Source organism: Cynocephalus volans, chromosome 16 (assembly GCF_027409185.1).
Source record: "Cynocephalus volans isolate mCynVol1 chromosome 16, mCynVol1.pri, whole genome shotgun sequence".
NCBI classification, from domain to species: Eukaryota; Metazoa; Chordata; class Mammalia; order Dermoptera; family Cynocephalidae; genus Cynocephalus; species Cynocephalus volans.
The window spans coordinates 5,838,619-5,854,699 of NC_084475.1; the positions used below are offsets into that span (position 1 = coordinate 5,838,619).

General features: G+C 51.7%; 1 protein-coding gene across 8 annotated transcripts in view; it reads right to left on the minus strand.

Annotated features, from left to right (window-relative positions):
* Window positions 1–16,081, minus strand: part of MAPT (microtubule associated protein tau) — a 108,642-nt gene that overhangs the window by 12,380 nt on the left and 80,181 nt on the right. For 3 of the 8 annotated variants that reach the window (XM_063081330.1, XM_063081325.1, XM_063081324.1), the window contains exons 7-10: window positions 14,447–14,502; window positions 12,933–13,130; window positions 11,722–11,842; window positions 8,813–9,078 (exon numbers count right to left, since the gene is read on the minus strand). In XM_063081330.1, the coding sequence (XP_062937400.1) occupies window positions 8,813–9,078; window positions 11,722–11,842; window positions 12,933–13,130; window positions 14,447–14,502 (641 nt within the window). Of the gene's footprint in view, window positions 1–8,812; window positions 9,079–10,423; window positions 10,478–11,721; window positions 11,843–12,932; window positions 13,131–14,446; window positions 14,503–16,081 lie in introns of all 8 variants that reach the window. The other 5 variants (XM_063081328.1, XM_063081326.1, XM_063081329.1 and 2 more) reach the window with 3 other exon arrangements.

Genomic DNA, 16,081 nt, shown 5'->3' on the forward strand with positions numbered 1-16,081 from the left:
AGAAAATTCACCCTCTCAATAACAAAACAAGAAAATTTAAAGGATGATGTTAAAAGAAAAGGAGGTCATTGAGATGGACAGTTACAAGACTGAACATTATACTTAACTCTGAGCTTCCTGGAAGCCAAAGCAAAAAAGGGAAACATGATGGGTTACATAACTCTCCCTATCTGACGAAGAAAACTTACCAGTTTTTCAAGAAAGATAACCTTGTTTTCTGCAGTGATCCATAAAAAACGAATCAAATGAACAAAGGATATTAAGCAATAACATGAGGTCTGCAATACACATAGAAATGTTCTTCTCATTTGGCTTTTTCTTGTTCCAGTGCCACAAAAAAGACAACAAGCTTTTGTGGGATTTGGCAAGACACAAGGATATTTACAAAGCAGACCTGAATTACTGTTAGTTGTCACATTAAGTCAACACTCTTTTTTTTATTTTATTATTTTATTTTTTAAAGATGACCAGCAAGGGGATCTTAACCCTTGACTTGGTGTTGTCAGCACCACGCTCTCCCAGTGAGCCACGGGCCGGCCCTAAGTCAACACTCTTTAAAGAATCTTAGATTTACAGAAGGGAGAGAAAAAGGCAGTGGTTGGCATTATGAAATTGGAATCCTGAAATTTAATTTCTCAGCTAGAGTAACGTGTACGGTATTTTGCCTCAGCTCTGGAAAGACACTGAAAACACCCATCAGGGAAAAGAATTCGGAAGCTCCAGATTTTGATCTGGGAGACTCCTAGTCAGGGGAAAAATGTCTGTGGTAAGGGTTTGACCATGGAGGAAAGGCTGCAGAGGGGTGAGGCTGGGGGAGGGTCCTCTTTGGTTTAATCCACTCCTTGGAGTTCCCAAAGCAGTCCCAGACCCTCACTAGGCCTTGATCTGATTTTGTTTGGGCTCAGGTTTCTTGGAGCTGCTCCAAAGGGACCAGCCCTCCCTCCCTGGCCCCAAGCCTCCAGCCCCCCACCCCCACTCCCCAGGAGCTCCCAGGCTGGCCCAGGTTGGCCCAGGCTTAGTCTGTCTCCAGCACTGCCTGGTACTTGCTGGGCTGGGCTTTGCTTGATGGGTTAACAGGCCCACTGCAATGCTCCAGCAGGAATTTAACCTGGGGTGGGCACTGGACACCCAAAACAAGCCTTCTCTTCAAGTCTAAGGTGATCAGCCTGGGAACTGACACAGGAAAAACCACCTGTGTCCAGTCAAGTCAACTGGCCAAAGAAGACCTCAAATAACAGGGGAGAATCACCTTTAGAATTATTTACACTGTCCTTTAAATAGTGACCACCTCAAGCTCCTTTCAAATGATTTGATTTAACAGGATTTTTTAGAAACACAGATGTGCAGGGAGAGATGCCTGGAGGGTCTCAGAGTTACAGAGGTGTCCCAGAAGAGGGTCTCCAGCCTGGCTCTGCCCTCTGTTCATTTCAGGGCCTGACAACTCAGCCCAGGGTCACCTGAGTCTCTGGCCCTGACCCAGATGGAAAGACAAACTATCCCAGGTACATACATAGTCACTGTATTTATTCCACATGAATGTTCTACATGTATGCTTTTCAAAGTAGCAACCGGGACTTTGTTAATAAACATAACGTATTTGTAAATGCATTCAGTTAAGTGCATTGTTTGTTAATAAACAGATCCATGATGCATTTTAAAACTGCATTCAGTTCTCTGCAACGGTCTGTGTTGAATGAGGAGGCAAGATAATGAAGATGGGTAGGAAGAGAGAGAGATAAGTCAGAAAGAGAGATGGGCAGAGGTGAGTAGAGAGAAAGAGACCAAGGATGGGAGAAGGAGGGAAAGGTAAAGACGAGGGCAGGGGAAGACAGACTGACAGACACACACACATTGAAAGATGAACGATTCAACACACGCGGAGAACGGCGCAGCAGCTACCAGAGTCCCAGAAGGAAGACGGCCATTTACGGTGTTCTATCGCCATCTTGTGGCCCCCTAGAGTATTGCAGCCCAAGCCTTTCAAAGCTCTGCCAGTCGGTAGGTCCTTCCTGGTCCTGCCCTGCCTTGGGCCTTCACATGCAAACTACTTGCCTGGACATCCTCAGAGGAAGTGACTTTAGTTCCAGCTGCACCGAGCCCACCAGGTCACCCCCACGCTCGGGTCCCTGTTCCCCGCCCTGGCTATGACCTCGGCAGCCACAAGGACCCCAGTTTTCCTGACATGCAGCCTGGGCCCCACATGAGCAATTTTTCTCACCCTGGAGAGCACTCGGGACTCTGCTTTTTAGTTTTCCTCCACGTTCCCCACCAAACAGACAGAGGGGCCGCTGAGGCCGGGCCCTCATCTGCCAGGTGCCCGCAGCCTGCTGGCCTTACCTCCATGGCCCACCCACAACTACGCTGGAGACTCTGCAGGGTGTCCTGTGCCCCTTCTTTCTTCTCTTTCTCTGACCTTGTTAGAAGACAATATCCCGTTGCATCAGGACAAGGCCAGGCTGGCTCAGCAGCCCCAACCTCTCTGTGGGGACCCCCCTCTGTCTGCTGTTAACTCTCAGCTCTCAAAGCTCCAGCCTAAACACCTGTCCCTCTGGCCACCCCAGCCAGCTCCAGCTCTAGCTTTATTTTACTTTTGTTCTGAAAATCTCCAGGTTGCAGTTTCCCACTATCCTTTTTTGCAGCCTGTGTACCCAGCACTCTGTGTGAGGGACTGTCTTCTCAAAGGCCCCTGATGGTCCCAAACAAGGGTCTTTCCTGTCTTTTCTGACTTGGTGACACTTGACATTGTGGGTGACACTCCACGTGGGTGACCCTTGATGGTGCAGGGGACCCTCAACGGTACAGGCTGCTCCTTGGCATGTCCTTCCATGGCCAAGCTACCCTCTTGCCCTGTACTCCCCGCTGCTGCAAATGCCCCTTTCTATCTGCTCACACACGCTTCCCTCGCCGGCTGGGGCCCTGGGGACAGGAACTCTCAGCACAAGGCCTGGCACTCAGAGGTGTCCTGTCAATGCTGGCTGAATGAATGAAGAAGGAAGGAAGGAAGGAACTAGCTTTTTTTTTTTTTTATTTTTTAAAGATGACTGGTAAGGGGATCTTAACCCTTGACTTGGTGTTGTCAGCACCACGCTCTCCCCAGTGAGCTAACCGGCCATCCCTATATGGGATCCGAACCCGGGGCCTTGTTGTTATCAGCACCACACTCTCCCCAGTGAGCCACAGGCCGGTCCTTGTATGTTCGGTTTTACTGGTTGTATTTTCTAATTTATTTCTGCTCTTTGTTTCCATATTCTTATTTCTTTTCTTGTATTCTTTTTTCCCCTCCACTAAAAACATAATTTATATGTTGCAGTCATTTACTTTTTTTTTTAAATAACAAAAGTATTTAAAACTATGAAACCCTTCTAAGTATAATGTGGGGCACATTGATGTAAAGTATGGCATTTGTTACCAGTGTTGGAAATGGCATTTTTCGTTTCTCCCCAACTGAGCAGTGACATAGGAAGTTTTAAATTTCCAAGTATTTGTGGTAATGCGGGAGCCACTCAGACAATTACGTTCCGGGTTATTACGCTGGAGTGAGAGAACAGACAGGGGCAATTTCTGCTTCTCTATGTTTATAGGTATTTTTCTTTATGGCCTGAATAGATTACTGACATAGTATCTGAGCTCTTGACAATAGGTTAAACCCCCGTCACGTAGTTTAATTCCTGGTGTTTATCTGTTGATTTCCCCTTTCAATTACATGGTTTCCTATGTCTTTTTATTTCGTGTTCTACTATCACGTACTGTTATTTAACACCTATACTTACAACTGTATTTCGATACACTTTTATCCTGATTATAAATGTTTTCATTGTAGAAAATTTGGGAAAAAAGGGAAAAATACAGAACAAGAGAATCACTCAACAATCTCCACAAGTCACTACTAGCATTTTGTCATATTTTCTTTCAGTCTTTCTTCTATGCTTCTACTTTTCAGGTGTAGTAGGCATAACCTACATAATTCATACAATTTTATTACTTAACTTAGTACTATAATAATTTATAATTCTTTATAATTATTAAAAATTCTTTTCAAAGATTATTTTAATGGCTACGTAATATTTTATAGCATGGCATCACCATTAATTATATTTCTGTTGCTAGACATCAAATTGTGGTGTTTCTTTTTGGTTTTGTTTTGGAATTATAAATAAAGCTTCATGCACACTTCAGTGCTTAAAGCTGTTTCTGAATCTTGGGTTTTCACTATTTCTTTGCTCTCTTCACTTACTTACATCAGGTTCTATGGGAGGCCACAGGGACATGAAGATCTCAAGGCCAAGCCTTCAGTGTCCAGAGGAAGGAGACACAAGACCCTTTGATGGATCACTGATATAGCAGAATTAAACACTGTGAAAATTAGGAATATTCCTTATCATATACAAAAGGACTGCACTGATTTGCACCCTCACCAGGATCTAAGGATGCTGATTTCACATCATTCATACCCACAGTGGATAATGTTTAAAATATGTTTTAAATGCTGGTCCCTTGTCTCTCTGTCTGAACTCCCCACCCCCACACACCAGACAGGGCTGAGGCAAACTTGGGGAGGGAGTGCAGGACACGGGGGCTGGCACGGCTGGGTCTGAGCTGACCAAGGAGCAAGGTGCATGGGATCTGTCTGAAAACAGGGACAAGGTCAGGACCAGAAGAGGCAAATTAGTCACCATATCCAGGGTGCACGGGAGGCCCCAGTTATTGGGGTTGAGCCTGGAGTCAGCAGGTAAGAAGCTGGGGACACTCGATCTCAGCCTGGGCTGCACATAGAAACACCCAGGGAGGTCCATCCCAAGATCACAATGGGTCCGGGGAGGCTAGGACGCTGTGTTTGAAAGAATCCCCCACCCCCCAGGGGATTCTCTTCTGCAGGCAGGATGCAGATGTCACCCGCCAGGGCAGCCTGCGGTCTGGGTCGGTGGCGCTCTGGGCTCCCTCCAGCTCTGGCCCCTCCTTCCCTTCTCCCCACCTTCAGTTCTCCAGTGTGGCCAACTGATTATCCGCCTTTTCCTTTAAAAATCATTTCGTTTTGGACTGTGGAAGCAATACACGTCCACTGTAGCAAATGATGAAAACAGAGAAAAGCACCAGGGAGAAAGCCAATGTTTTACATTGTTCCAGCCCGTGGTTTCTGACTCTGTTGCCGCTTCCGGGCTCTGCAGGTTACAAACACGAGTCGGCTCCGGCTTGTCTTCCTTCGGTGTGAGCATCTGTGCCGGGGGCGGGGTGAGTTATTCTTCCGACTTCTATAGCTTCGTCCTTTTGTGGTTGAACAAACTTTTATTGAGCACCTACTGTATGCTGGGCACTATGCAGGGCCACAGAGACCTGAGATCTCAGCGCAACCCTCGGTCCAGTCCAGGAGGAGCAGGAGGCGCGAGGCCCTTGGAGGGCTCGTTTTCAGGGCCTTATCCACAGACCCTAGTGCCTTTTCCCCCTTTCTTTTCTTTTCTTTTTTTTTTTTTTAAAAAGATGACCGGTAAGGGGATCTTAACCCTTGACTTGGTGTTGTCAGCACCAGGCTCAGCCAGTGAGCGAACCGACCATCCCTATATGGGATCCGAACCCGTGGCCTTGGTGTTATCAGCACCGCACTCTCCCGAGTGAGCCACGGGCCGGCCCCATTCCCCCTTTCTTTTCATTTTCCTGGAGATCAGTGTGCTGGTCTTCGATGTTATGGCTGAGTGTTCTTTACTTCGGATAATTTTCTAGGCTTTCACGGAATGTGAGGGAGGCTGTTACGGCTCCTGCTGCTGCTCCCACACCTCCTCCCCCAACAGACCCCAAGAAAAGCCGCCTTTCTCAGCGTGGTGACGTGGGGACCCGGGACACCTCCGCCCCTCTCTGCTCCTGACCTCAAGTCACTCCTCTCCCCTCCCAGGAGGGGCAGCCCTGGGGCAAGGGGTGGGTCTGGCCCTGCAAGGGGCCTTTGATGGAAAGTTGTCTTTCTGTTCAGCCCTATTACCGCTGCTCTCAGCAGAGCTGCAAGAACTGGCCAAGTGGTGCCCAAACCTCGCACACCAGCCTCGGATCAACTCAGGGCTGACTCGCCAAGCCAAGGGCTCCATCTCCAGTGACTTCCTGAACCATCCACTCACACAGAGGCACTGAGTGCCATGAGGGCATGTGTGACTCGGCCTCCACTGCAGTTATGGTCCAGATGAGGGAGAGGCAGACACACGCTCAGTGTGGCCAGGCCTCGCATGGGCTTTGAGAAGCGAGAGGAGAATCCAGGGAGACTTCCTGGAGGAGATGGCATCTGAGCTTGGGATTGAGGGAAGGGAAGAGGTGAGGGGGAAGGGCAATCCAGACAGACGGACTGACCGAGGAGGGAGTGAGCAAAGTGCCCCCAGCCCCACAGGACAGGGGTCAAAGCACAGCAGAGACTGGGGGCCATGGGGGATTGGACGGGGGGGGAAGCAGCAGATTCAGGCTGTGAGGAAGGGGAGGTCATTGGGCAGAGTCCTGGTAGGGCTGAGCCCTAGGACCAGGAGTCTGATGGGGTGTGGAAGATTCCAGGGACACAGCCAAGAAACTAGACGCAGGAACAAGGACCGTGAGAGCAGAAGGGGCAGGAGCCAGGGCAGTGGCAGAGGCTGGGTGCAGGGTCCCGGTGGTGGCCAGGGTGGTGGGAGGGGGGCTGTGTCTGCCTTGGGATCATGGCACCTGGCAGGCGCTGCCTGTTACATGGCGTGGGAAGGCCTGGCTGTGTCTGGACCACAGTCTGGGTGGCTGGAGCAGGATGTTGGGAGAAGTGGGTGGGTGACAGAGAGAAGGCAGGAAGGGCCATCAGGGCACCTCAGGAGGTCCCCAGCAGCAGCAAGGTCCAGCTCCCTGGGGAAGGATGGTCATGGTGGTCCCGAGATGGAACTTCCTGAGGTTATTTTTGAGAAGTGAATGAGGCTTGGAAGGTGGAGATGATGGAGCCACGGGTGGAAGCTGGACGGTGGTTCTGGACAGAGGCCTGGTGGTTGTCTGTGTGTTACTCCACCAGGGCCCCGACCTGGCCATGGGTGCGGGGTGGGTGACCCAGTGAACATTTTCTTTTAAAAGCCACACACAGGCCTAAATGTCGTAAGGTGGGACCTTTAATTTAACTAGGACTGTTGGCCACCAGGAGGGAGATATTCAAAGAGAGGCTGGCTTCCTCCCCTGGTGGTCCCAGGGAGCTTGACACTTGTCTTCAGGGCCACACGTGAGCCACTGGCTGTCCTTTCCTTGGTTAGAGGGGGCGCCCGGGGCACAGGCAGGAACTGGCGCATGGGCCCTCAAAGGATGCTCCTGCTGAGTGGATGCATCGTCCTTTTACCCGAGTGTCGTTTTCTATCCCAGGAGGACGCATGGCCCGAGAGGGTTCTGTGTCGAAGCGCAGGTTGGCAGGATGTCGTGGGTGTGTTTGTCTGCATGGGGAGAGCTCCACGGGCTGGGGGCGCTGACGGTCACCGTTCCCTTTGTACTGTAATGAGTGACCCCACTGGTCACAGCTGCACAGTCTCCATAACAGTGTAGAAGTGGCCATACAGAATTTTTTTCATTTTTCAAAATGAGGGCAAAAGATCATGGCGTGCTGTGGAAATGGCACATACAGGATGCCCCAAGTGCTGAGGGAGGTTGTGCAACGCCAGGTGGGAAACCATCCCATCCCCGTGGAAACCTGCTCCCTGGGGGTCCTTTGCCACCACAGCCTCACAGAGGAGTCACCTTCGAGCCAATGCCCCAGAGCAGCTGCTCAAGTCCCTTCTGGAAGGAAAGAGGCAGCTTCACAGAGGGGAGCGCGGGTGAACCCTGCATGGGCATTGACATGGGCCCAGGACCAACCCGGGGAGGCCGTGCACTCCAGCCTGGAGGGAAGGGCAAGAGACCACCGGGTCCTTTGGCCCTGAGAGGCCGCCCGGACCTCCCCGTTGGCAGGACCCTTTGTGGCCCTGAGGATTGGAAAGGCCAGCGGGGGGCCCAAGGCCCCGTGGGAAGCAAAGTGCAGGGCATCAGGTGAGTGCCCAGGGGGGCCGATGGCACCCTCTGCCCGCAGCGACCCAGTGCAGAGATGCCCGCTGCGGGGGAGGAAAGCTCTCTCCGCCTACTGGGAGGCCCAGCACCCCCGAAATAACCCAGCTCAGAAAGCCCAGCACATCTGAGGTCTCAAGAGTGGGGTCTCGGTCCTCTGCACCCCACACGCCACCTCCTCTTCTCCCTTCCCTGTCCCCCTCCTGGGGCTGGGTGGGGACAGGTGCTGTGGGCCGATCTGTGTCCCTCCCCGCCAAAATTCTAATGTTGAAGTCCCAACCCCCAGTACCTCAGGATGTGACTGTATTTGGACACCCTTCTGTCAACTGTGGTCCTCTGTGTGCCGACCCTAACGAGGGGGGACAGGGACAAGAGGAGGAGGCAGGGGTCCAGCCCTGTCTCTCTCCACGTCAGGCACTCGGAAGCTCATGTTTCTCCACCTTTAGGAATCCCAAAGATGTCAGGGGTGTCCATTTGCCCTGAAAAAGTCGGTTGTTCAACATGGAACCCCCGAATTTCCCCAGAACTGAGGGTTAAAGACAAACCTCACCTAAGCAGAGATTTGATGAATGCCAGAGAAGCCTCCTACAGATCGTCATGTTCTAAACATAAGGCCGGTGGGGAACCGCTGTGGACCCCCACTTTGAGAACCCGAGGCCATGGACATACACCCCTGTCATCTCTGTCCAGTCAGCAGGGGCCCAAGTTGGGAAGGGAGGAACTGGCACCTTCTGTCCCTTGGCCGGGTGGTTCTGGGGTGCCGCGTGAGGGGCAGCTGAGCCAGCTGGGGGCCCCACGCGCTTACCTTCCCGCCTCCAGGCTGGTGCTTCAGGTTCTCGGTGGAGCCGACCTTGGACCTGACGTTCTTCAGGTCCGGCATGGGCACGGGGGCAGTCTGCAGGCGGCTCTTGGCTGAAGACGGCGATTTGGGTGGAGTACGGACCACTGCCACCTTCTTGGGCTCCCGGGCGGGCGGGGTTGGCAGGGACGGGGTGCGGGAACGGCTGCCTGGAGTGCCCGGGGAGCCGGGGCTGCTGTAGCCGCTGCGATCCCCTGATTTTGCTGGCTCACCTGGGGAGGAAGGAACGGAGTGAGGCCAGAGCTCGAGAGGCTGAGGTCAGAAAAGGCCCTGTGGGCCCATTCCCAGGCTCGGGCCTGGGCGAGGCAGGCGAGAACGGGAGGAAAGCTCGCTCCACCAGCAGCAGGAAGACCCTGAGCTCATTTCTGGAGAAGCGTCCCCTCCCTCCTGCCTTGTTGCTTAGGGACAGAGACACCCCACTTCCCAGGAAAGCAACAGACTGGTCATCAAGGGCCATCCGATCCCGCCTCCCAGACACGGGACCAACTCTGCCCCACAGTCCTAGTGAGAGATGGGCTCCAACTATCTGTGTGGTCTCAGACAAGTCACTTCCCCTCTCTGAGCTCAGAGGCCTCAACTTAAAATGCAAATAACCATAATGCCTGCAGGGAGGGAGGCTCTAGGCTGCGGTGTGTGGTGTGTGTACATATGCGAAACTCACATGCCATCTGAGTGGCCTCTGCCCTGAAGAGGGAGACACGGTGACAGAACCCAGCTGCCACCCTCAGCCGGGACCCAGCTGACCCTTTTCCCACGAGATGAATTCTAAGCTGTCCAGCCCCTCAGGGCTCCTGCCCGTGCTCCCAACTCCTCTGTGGAGCTGCTCCATGTCTACCTGTCCCCAGCTCTTCAAACAAGCCATGCCGCTTCCAACCACTGCACCCTGCCCAGGAACACCTGCTTGATGCTTGGCAAACACCTCGCACCCTTCCAGACACACGCGGCCCAAACCCTCCAGGAAGGCGCCAAGATCACTCCTCGTCTCTTCTCTCCCAACAGACTCAGCCCCTCCCTCCCCTGGGCATCGTTGACCCCGACACGTGCTTCTGTTCCTGCACCTCCTGCGTCCCACTACACTTCAGTAGTTTGCTGTTCTGCCTGCTAAAAAATGGGGAGAGGGATCAGGGTCCACTTTGAAGATAGGGTGCAGTGACAGGCAAAGTGTCCAGCGCAGCGTCTCATGCTCAGAGTGGGCGTTTAATAAACGCCAGTGGGAATTTCCCACCTAAACCTTGGTTAAGGACCATCCAAACCTCCAGCATCCCCAAACGTCTGGAGGCACACACTCCCCGCCCACACCCCCACAGCCACAGCCACGCCCTCGTCCCTGAAATAAACGCGAACACACGGGGTTAGAAAGTCCGCCAGACGGAGGTATCTGCGCAAACCACACACAAGAAGAGAAACAGGACCTGGGCTGTTCCATCTTCAGACCCAACGTGTGTGTGAAGCTTGCATCTCAGAAGCGCGTCCTGCTGGCTGCAGGCACAGCCACACAGCCACTGAGCAGCCACACACGCCAAGGGCGTCTGCCCGGCACAGCAGGCTCAGAATTACCTCTCCCAGAGTTTGCCCCTGCAGGCGGTGGTTTTCTTTGCACTTGCTTGGGAGCTTAAAAAGAAAAATCCACAGAAAGCCTCATTATAATCAGGCTTCAACGGGGCCTTAATGAGTTCTTCACGCAGCAGGCACCATGGCTGGTCCAAGCAGCGTACAGAGGGAGACAGGGAACAGGTTCGAGGAGCGGGGATCCTGTTCTGGCAGGAAACAAGGTCAAGGGGGCCCAAGGGAGGAGATCTGTCCACCTGCGGGCAGTCATCCAAGAGCACGTAAGATCCAGACAGAAATGCATGTCCTGTGTCAAGCTGTTACAAAGTGTCGGTCATAGTGTTGAGTGAAAAAAAAAACAGGATCAAAATGTATATAAAATCTAGTCAAAATTCTGTTAATTACCCCTAGATTGTACATATGTGAGGAAACACGAGGTGAAGAGACAAAACCAACAGGCCTTCATGAGCAGGTTCTTGTGGGTGCCACACTACAGCCCATGTGGGCAAAATGCCACAGCAAAAAAACGCCACAGATGACACGTGAACCACCAAAGAGCCAACCAGGCCTGACGCCCCTGAGTCATGCAAAATCGAAACTCATTGCCTGGAACAGGTCACCAGGGCAGTGGGAGGGGAAAGGCCTAGCCAGGCTGTCCCGAATTCCCAAAGAGGGCCACTATGCCTGACCGCACCACTGGGCACCAAATAGCTCCACTGGAGCCTTGCCGGGTACTCAAAACCAGCTGGGTTTTACTCACAGGAGCCCAGGGGGATAGGCACAGCATGTGACAGCTTAGCTAAGACCCTCAGATTTTGCCAGAAGATTCCTAACATTCCCAGCAAGTCAAGCTGCCAAGGGCCGAGTCTGTGCGAGGTCACCCACAGTGACCTGCCCAGGCTGCTGCTCTGTCTCCTGAGAGGCAGCACCGTGCATTTCATTTGGGGGCTAGGAACACCTCATGTTGGGGCTGCCTCCTAGGAATCCTGGATTTGAGGCCAGAGAAGCTCAGAGAAGCCCCTTACCTGCCCCCTAGTCATCTGACTACATTTTCCTCATGCTTAACACGAACCAGTTAGCAAATTCTATGAGCTACGATCTCTTCATTGACAAAAAGTGGGGATTCACTATCTACCTCAGGAAACTGTCAAAAGCATTGAAAAGAAAATGGACATTCCAGTGCTCAGTAGGCTGCAAGGCCTTGATCAGCTGCTACCAGGGGTGTTGATTGCCCAAGGCCTCTGGGGTGGGGGTTGTGTCTTCTGAGAGCTTCCTCCGACTGGGATTCATGAGAATATTCTTCTTACCAGTGCTGGGTGGTGTCTTGGGGGAAGGTGTGGTTTTTGCTGGAATCCTGGTGGCATTGGCCTGGCCTTTCTGGCCTGGAGGGGCTGCTCCCCGGGGTGTGGCGATCTTCGTTCCAGCCCCCTGTAAACCGAATCAGGGTAGAGTGCTTTTTCACCATTGGGAAAGACTGTAAGAGAAAATGTCAACCCCAATCCACCACCTTGACTCAAAGTGCGGCTAAGATCAGGGCGACCCTTTGCCTACTCGATGCAACAAATATCTTCTACAATCGATAGGGTTTGCTGGGCACACAAACCCACAGCCCCACCCAAACGCCTAGAGCCCCATTATCAATCCTCCCAGAGGAACTGTCTGCATTGGCTATCGGCATGACTTGTGCTAACGTATGCTAACGTTATAGAAAGGCAGCAGAGCTTGTAGCAACGATCAGGGTCACTAGCCACTCAGTGCTGAGCAAGGGGCAGGATATCAGCACACCACGCCCGTGCAGACACCCATTTTTTGACTCTAATTACGGATTTATTTGTTGGATGGTGGTTGGTTTCACTAGAGGCCCTTGGAGACACCGTTTGTTAACCTGACCGAGAACGCTAAACAGAGCTAGGACATATTCTTTTGTTCTCTCCTAAACAACCCTTAGGTCTCAGTAACTCCTCAGGTGTGCTAAGAGTCCTGGGTGGGGTGAACACCAGCATCAATTAACAAACCAGCCAAAAGCTGGGAGCAAGTGCTGACCCAAGTGCAGTCTGCTGGTCATGGGCATTTACTGGGCTTGGTTACCCAGCAGATGACCTTTAGACATAACACAAACGCAAAAAAGAGACTGACATGAACCAAGGTCCACGAGACAGTTCAGGAGGGAGTGAACTCATGAGCAGGTGTCACTGCACAGAGATGCTGTCCAACCCAAACGAGGGCAATCTGGAGCATTTCCAGTCACCGAAGTCAGGAATGGACAAAGGAACCCAATTAGAGTGGTGGTGTTCAAACAAGGGTCCCTTCGGATGCCTTAGGTGCTGCTGCAATGGGGGGCTGAGGGCTGCTGAGGGGTATGGCTCCGATCCCCTCTCCCCTTTTCAACCAGAATTCTAACTATTCCACATGCTGCTTCTGTTTCTGAGCTCATCTGAAGAATGGCCTTTGAAGCTAAAGACGTACATTTGGAAACCACATTAGAGCAGCCTGGTTCTTTCCAAAGGTGTTTCCTTACCTTGAGTTTCATCTCCTTTGCTCCAGAACTGCCAGTTCGGGGTGTGACAGAAGAGACGTGTTTAGGAGAGGAGGATGGCTCTGGGCACACGGCAGGGCTGGAGGGTTTGATCAAAGGGTCTGAGCTACCAGGAGTGGGGCGTTTGGGGCTAAGGCAAGGCCTATTTTTCAGGGTTTTAGCAGAGGAAGGTGTGGATGTCTTAAACATAAACATAAATAAAATCAAAATAAAAGTCAGCATATGGGAGAGGAAAACAAACTGAAAAAAGGACAGTAACTAAAAATAAATAAGGCAGGTAATGATTTAAAGCAGTGATCTCCAAACTGGACCATACACCCTTATCGGCCCTTCTGAGCCGTCAGAACGGGAAAGTGACCATGCTGCCTAACTGTAGAGCTGTTGATCAGTTAAGTACATAGACTACACTGCCAGTATATGATGTATTATTACACTTACATATGACACAACTTCTAAAAGAAGATGAAAAATGGACGGAGTGACCTATAACGATACGAAAGGCTGAAGAGGATGGGCAGGTTCTGGATGCAGTTTCTGGGGCGAGCAGGCTGCTTCATTTATCGTTGCTTGGGTGGTTTCTGCAGACTGACTAGGGCATCCCCCAAATTGTTGCTCTGGCAAGATTTCAAGCTGGTGTCTATTGTACCACGGCCATACTTCTCCACTCAGCATTTAAGTTTCTCTCCTCCAATCTGCTTCCAGCCACATAAACCCCACCTGGAGCTCTGCAGCAACGAACCAATCCACTCCCTGCCCCTACACTTCTCCCAGGCCTTCACCTGTGCTCTTCCCCTCCCTGGCATGCCCTTCCCAGCCCTCATTCTACTTCCTTCACAGCTGCCTGACAGCTCTTCTCTGCCAGGGCTTCCTCAGAATGCCCCCCCTTAAGTAGGAGACCCCTTCCTTCCTCAATGTTCTCTTAGCCCCCTAACGTATCTACATATCTTTTTTTTTTTTTTTTTTAAAGATGACCGATGACCGGTAAGGGGATCTTAACCCTTGAGTTGGTGTTGTCAGCACCACGCTCAGCCAGTGAGCGAACCGGCCACCCCTATATAGGATCCGAACCTGTGGCCTTGGTGTTATCAGCACCACACTCTCCCGAGTGAGCCACGGGCCAGCCCTCGTATCTACATATCTTAAATACATACATTTGTTGAAACTACATCTGTACTGGCAAGTGTAAGATGTGCAGAATTCCAACTTTATTGCAGAAAATTCAAACATACCTTTATTCACTGTCAGTCTCATTTAAACCATGCTAAGGAAAAATGCAATTAGGAACATTAATTCATTAACTGGCAAAAGTATCAAAACGAATAAATGCTGGCCTTAGTGAAAGCTTGCACAAAATCACAAGGCACCTTAAATGGCAGTTGGACTCTAGTGGCAAACGCTCCCTACAAGTTATATATGAGAATCTGTGTATCAGACACAAAGCAGAGCTTCTCAATAGACTTGATCGGCACCAGAGTTTCGTGGTATTGTCAGCTTACCTTTGTTTTTTTGTCATCGCTTCCAGTCCCATCTTTGCCTTTACTGACCATGCGAGCTAATAAAATATAAAATGAGAATGTGTTACGCCCCATTTTCACGGTTCACAGAAAAAGGCCAGCTGCAGTTCCGCTGGATTTCTCCAGGATCAGTACGTGTTTTGTTTAGTTGGGTTTGGTGAAAACCCCGTTGATTTTCTTTTCCCTTGAATCTGCTAGGTCTTGTTAGTGTCAACACGGCACACTGGGGTCATTGCTCGGAGCAGCCTGGCAAGAGGGGGCAGCAGGCTGGCCGAGGGTGCGGACATGCAGAGGGGACACAGCAGAGACTGTCACAGGTACACGTTGATACAGGGGTTGTCTAGGGAAGGGAGACAGCGAGACTCCCCACCCACCGACTCCCTCCTGTCCCTGCCAGGGTCAACCCCACCCAGCTGGGGCCAAGCCCACTCCATGGCGGTGCATTTTAAAAGCCTCAGGGCCATGGATGGGGACAGCTCAGCTGGGCTCTGGCCTCCTGCAGAATCCAAGGATCAGGGCGGGTGAGTTGTCTCCACCCTGTGGCCAGGCATGGCCTTGGTTTCTTGTGAGGTTCCTGCTCACCCTCGAGGGCCTGGGGTACCGACTAGAGCTGCTTCTGATCCCCCACCCCATATTGCCAGTTTGCCGGCGGTGCTGACGCCCACCTTCCTGGCTGTCTCACGCTGACCACCCCACCCCCACTCCATACAGGTGAGCCTGGAGGGGGTGTCTTCGTCCTCTGTTCCCCCCCCACCTGCCCTTCACTAGTGGGGGCTTCAGTCACCAGCTGCTCTCAGATGACCCCACCCCTGACCCAGCCTTGACCAAATTCACTACAAACTAGTTACCATCAAACACTGCACAGATAACATCTAGATGTGAGGACCAGACCACTGGCGACTTCTGTGTTTGGGAGGCTACAGCCCTGGTGAAAGCAGCCCACTGAACTGTCTGCCAGCAACACCTCTCGAGACTCACCCCTTGCCTTCTATGGACATTCATCCTTGAAAATTGATTATAGATTTTCTTCCTTGGTTTCAGTATCATATTCCCCCTGCCCCAAGGTGAATGGGGCATCTTGGAGCTTCTCTCTGGCTATTGCAGGCTGGATTTCTACAGTATTGATTATCTGTGAGCAGTATTGATGACCTAGCCCACAGGTTTTTGGACTTTACTGTGCAGCAGGATCACCTGGAGAGGTTGCTAAAATATAGATCCCAGGCCCACCTGGAGACTGGGTATGTCAGACTAGAGTTGTACTCAGGGATCTGCACTTCAATAAGATCCCTGGCTGGATGTGACTGACACATTCCTTCCTTTGCCCAAATCAACCAGCATCATCATGTCACAACAAATACATCTGCTAGATCAGCATTTCCCAAATTGGGGAAGTCCTAAGTAAGCCCTCTTTCAGGAGATATTAGCAGGTGAGATCCAACAGATTTGCACAGTACACCCTATGCGACCTTCTCAGAGGGTCACAACGTGCATTAGGACATTAAAGGCTCTGACAAGTCCTGCAGCAGCAAAACTTTTAAAACTCTGTTTAGCCTGTGTTTTCCCAAACTCATTGGGCCATGGAACTCTTTTTTTCCTGGACACACCTATTAACACCCA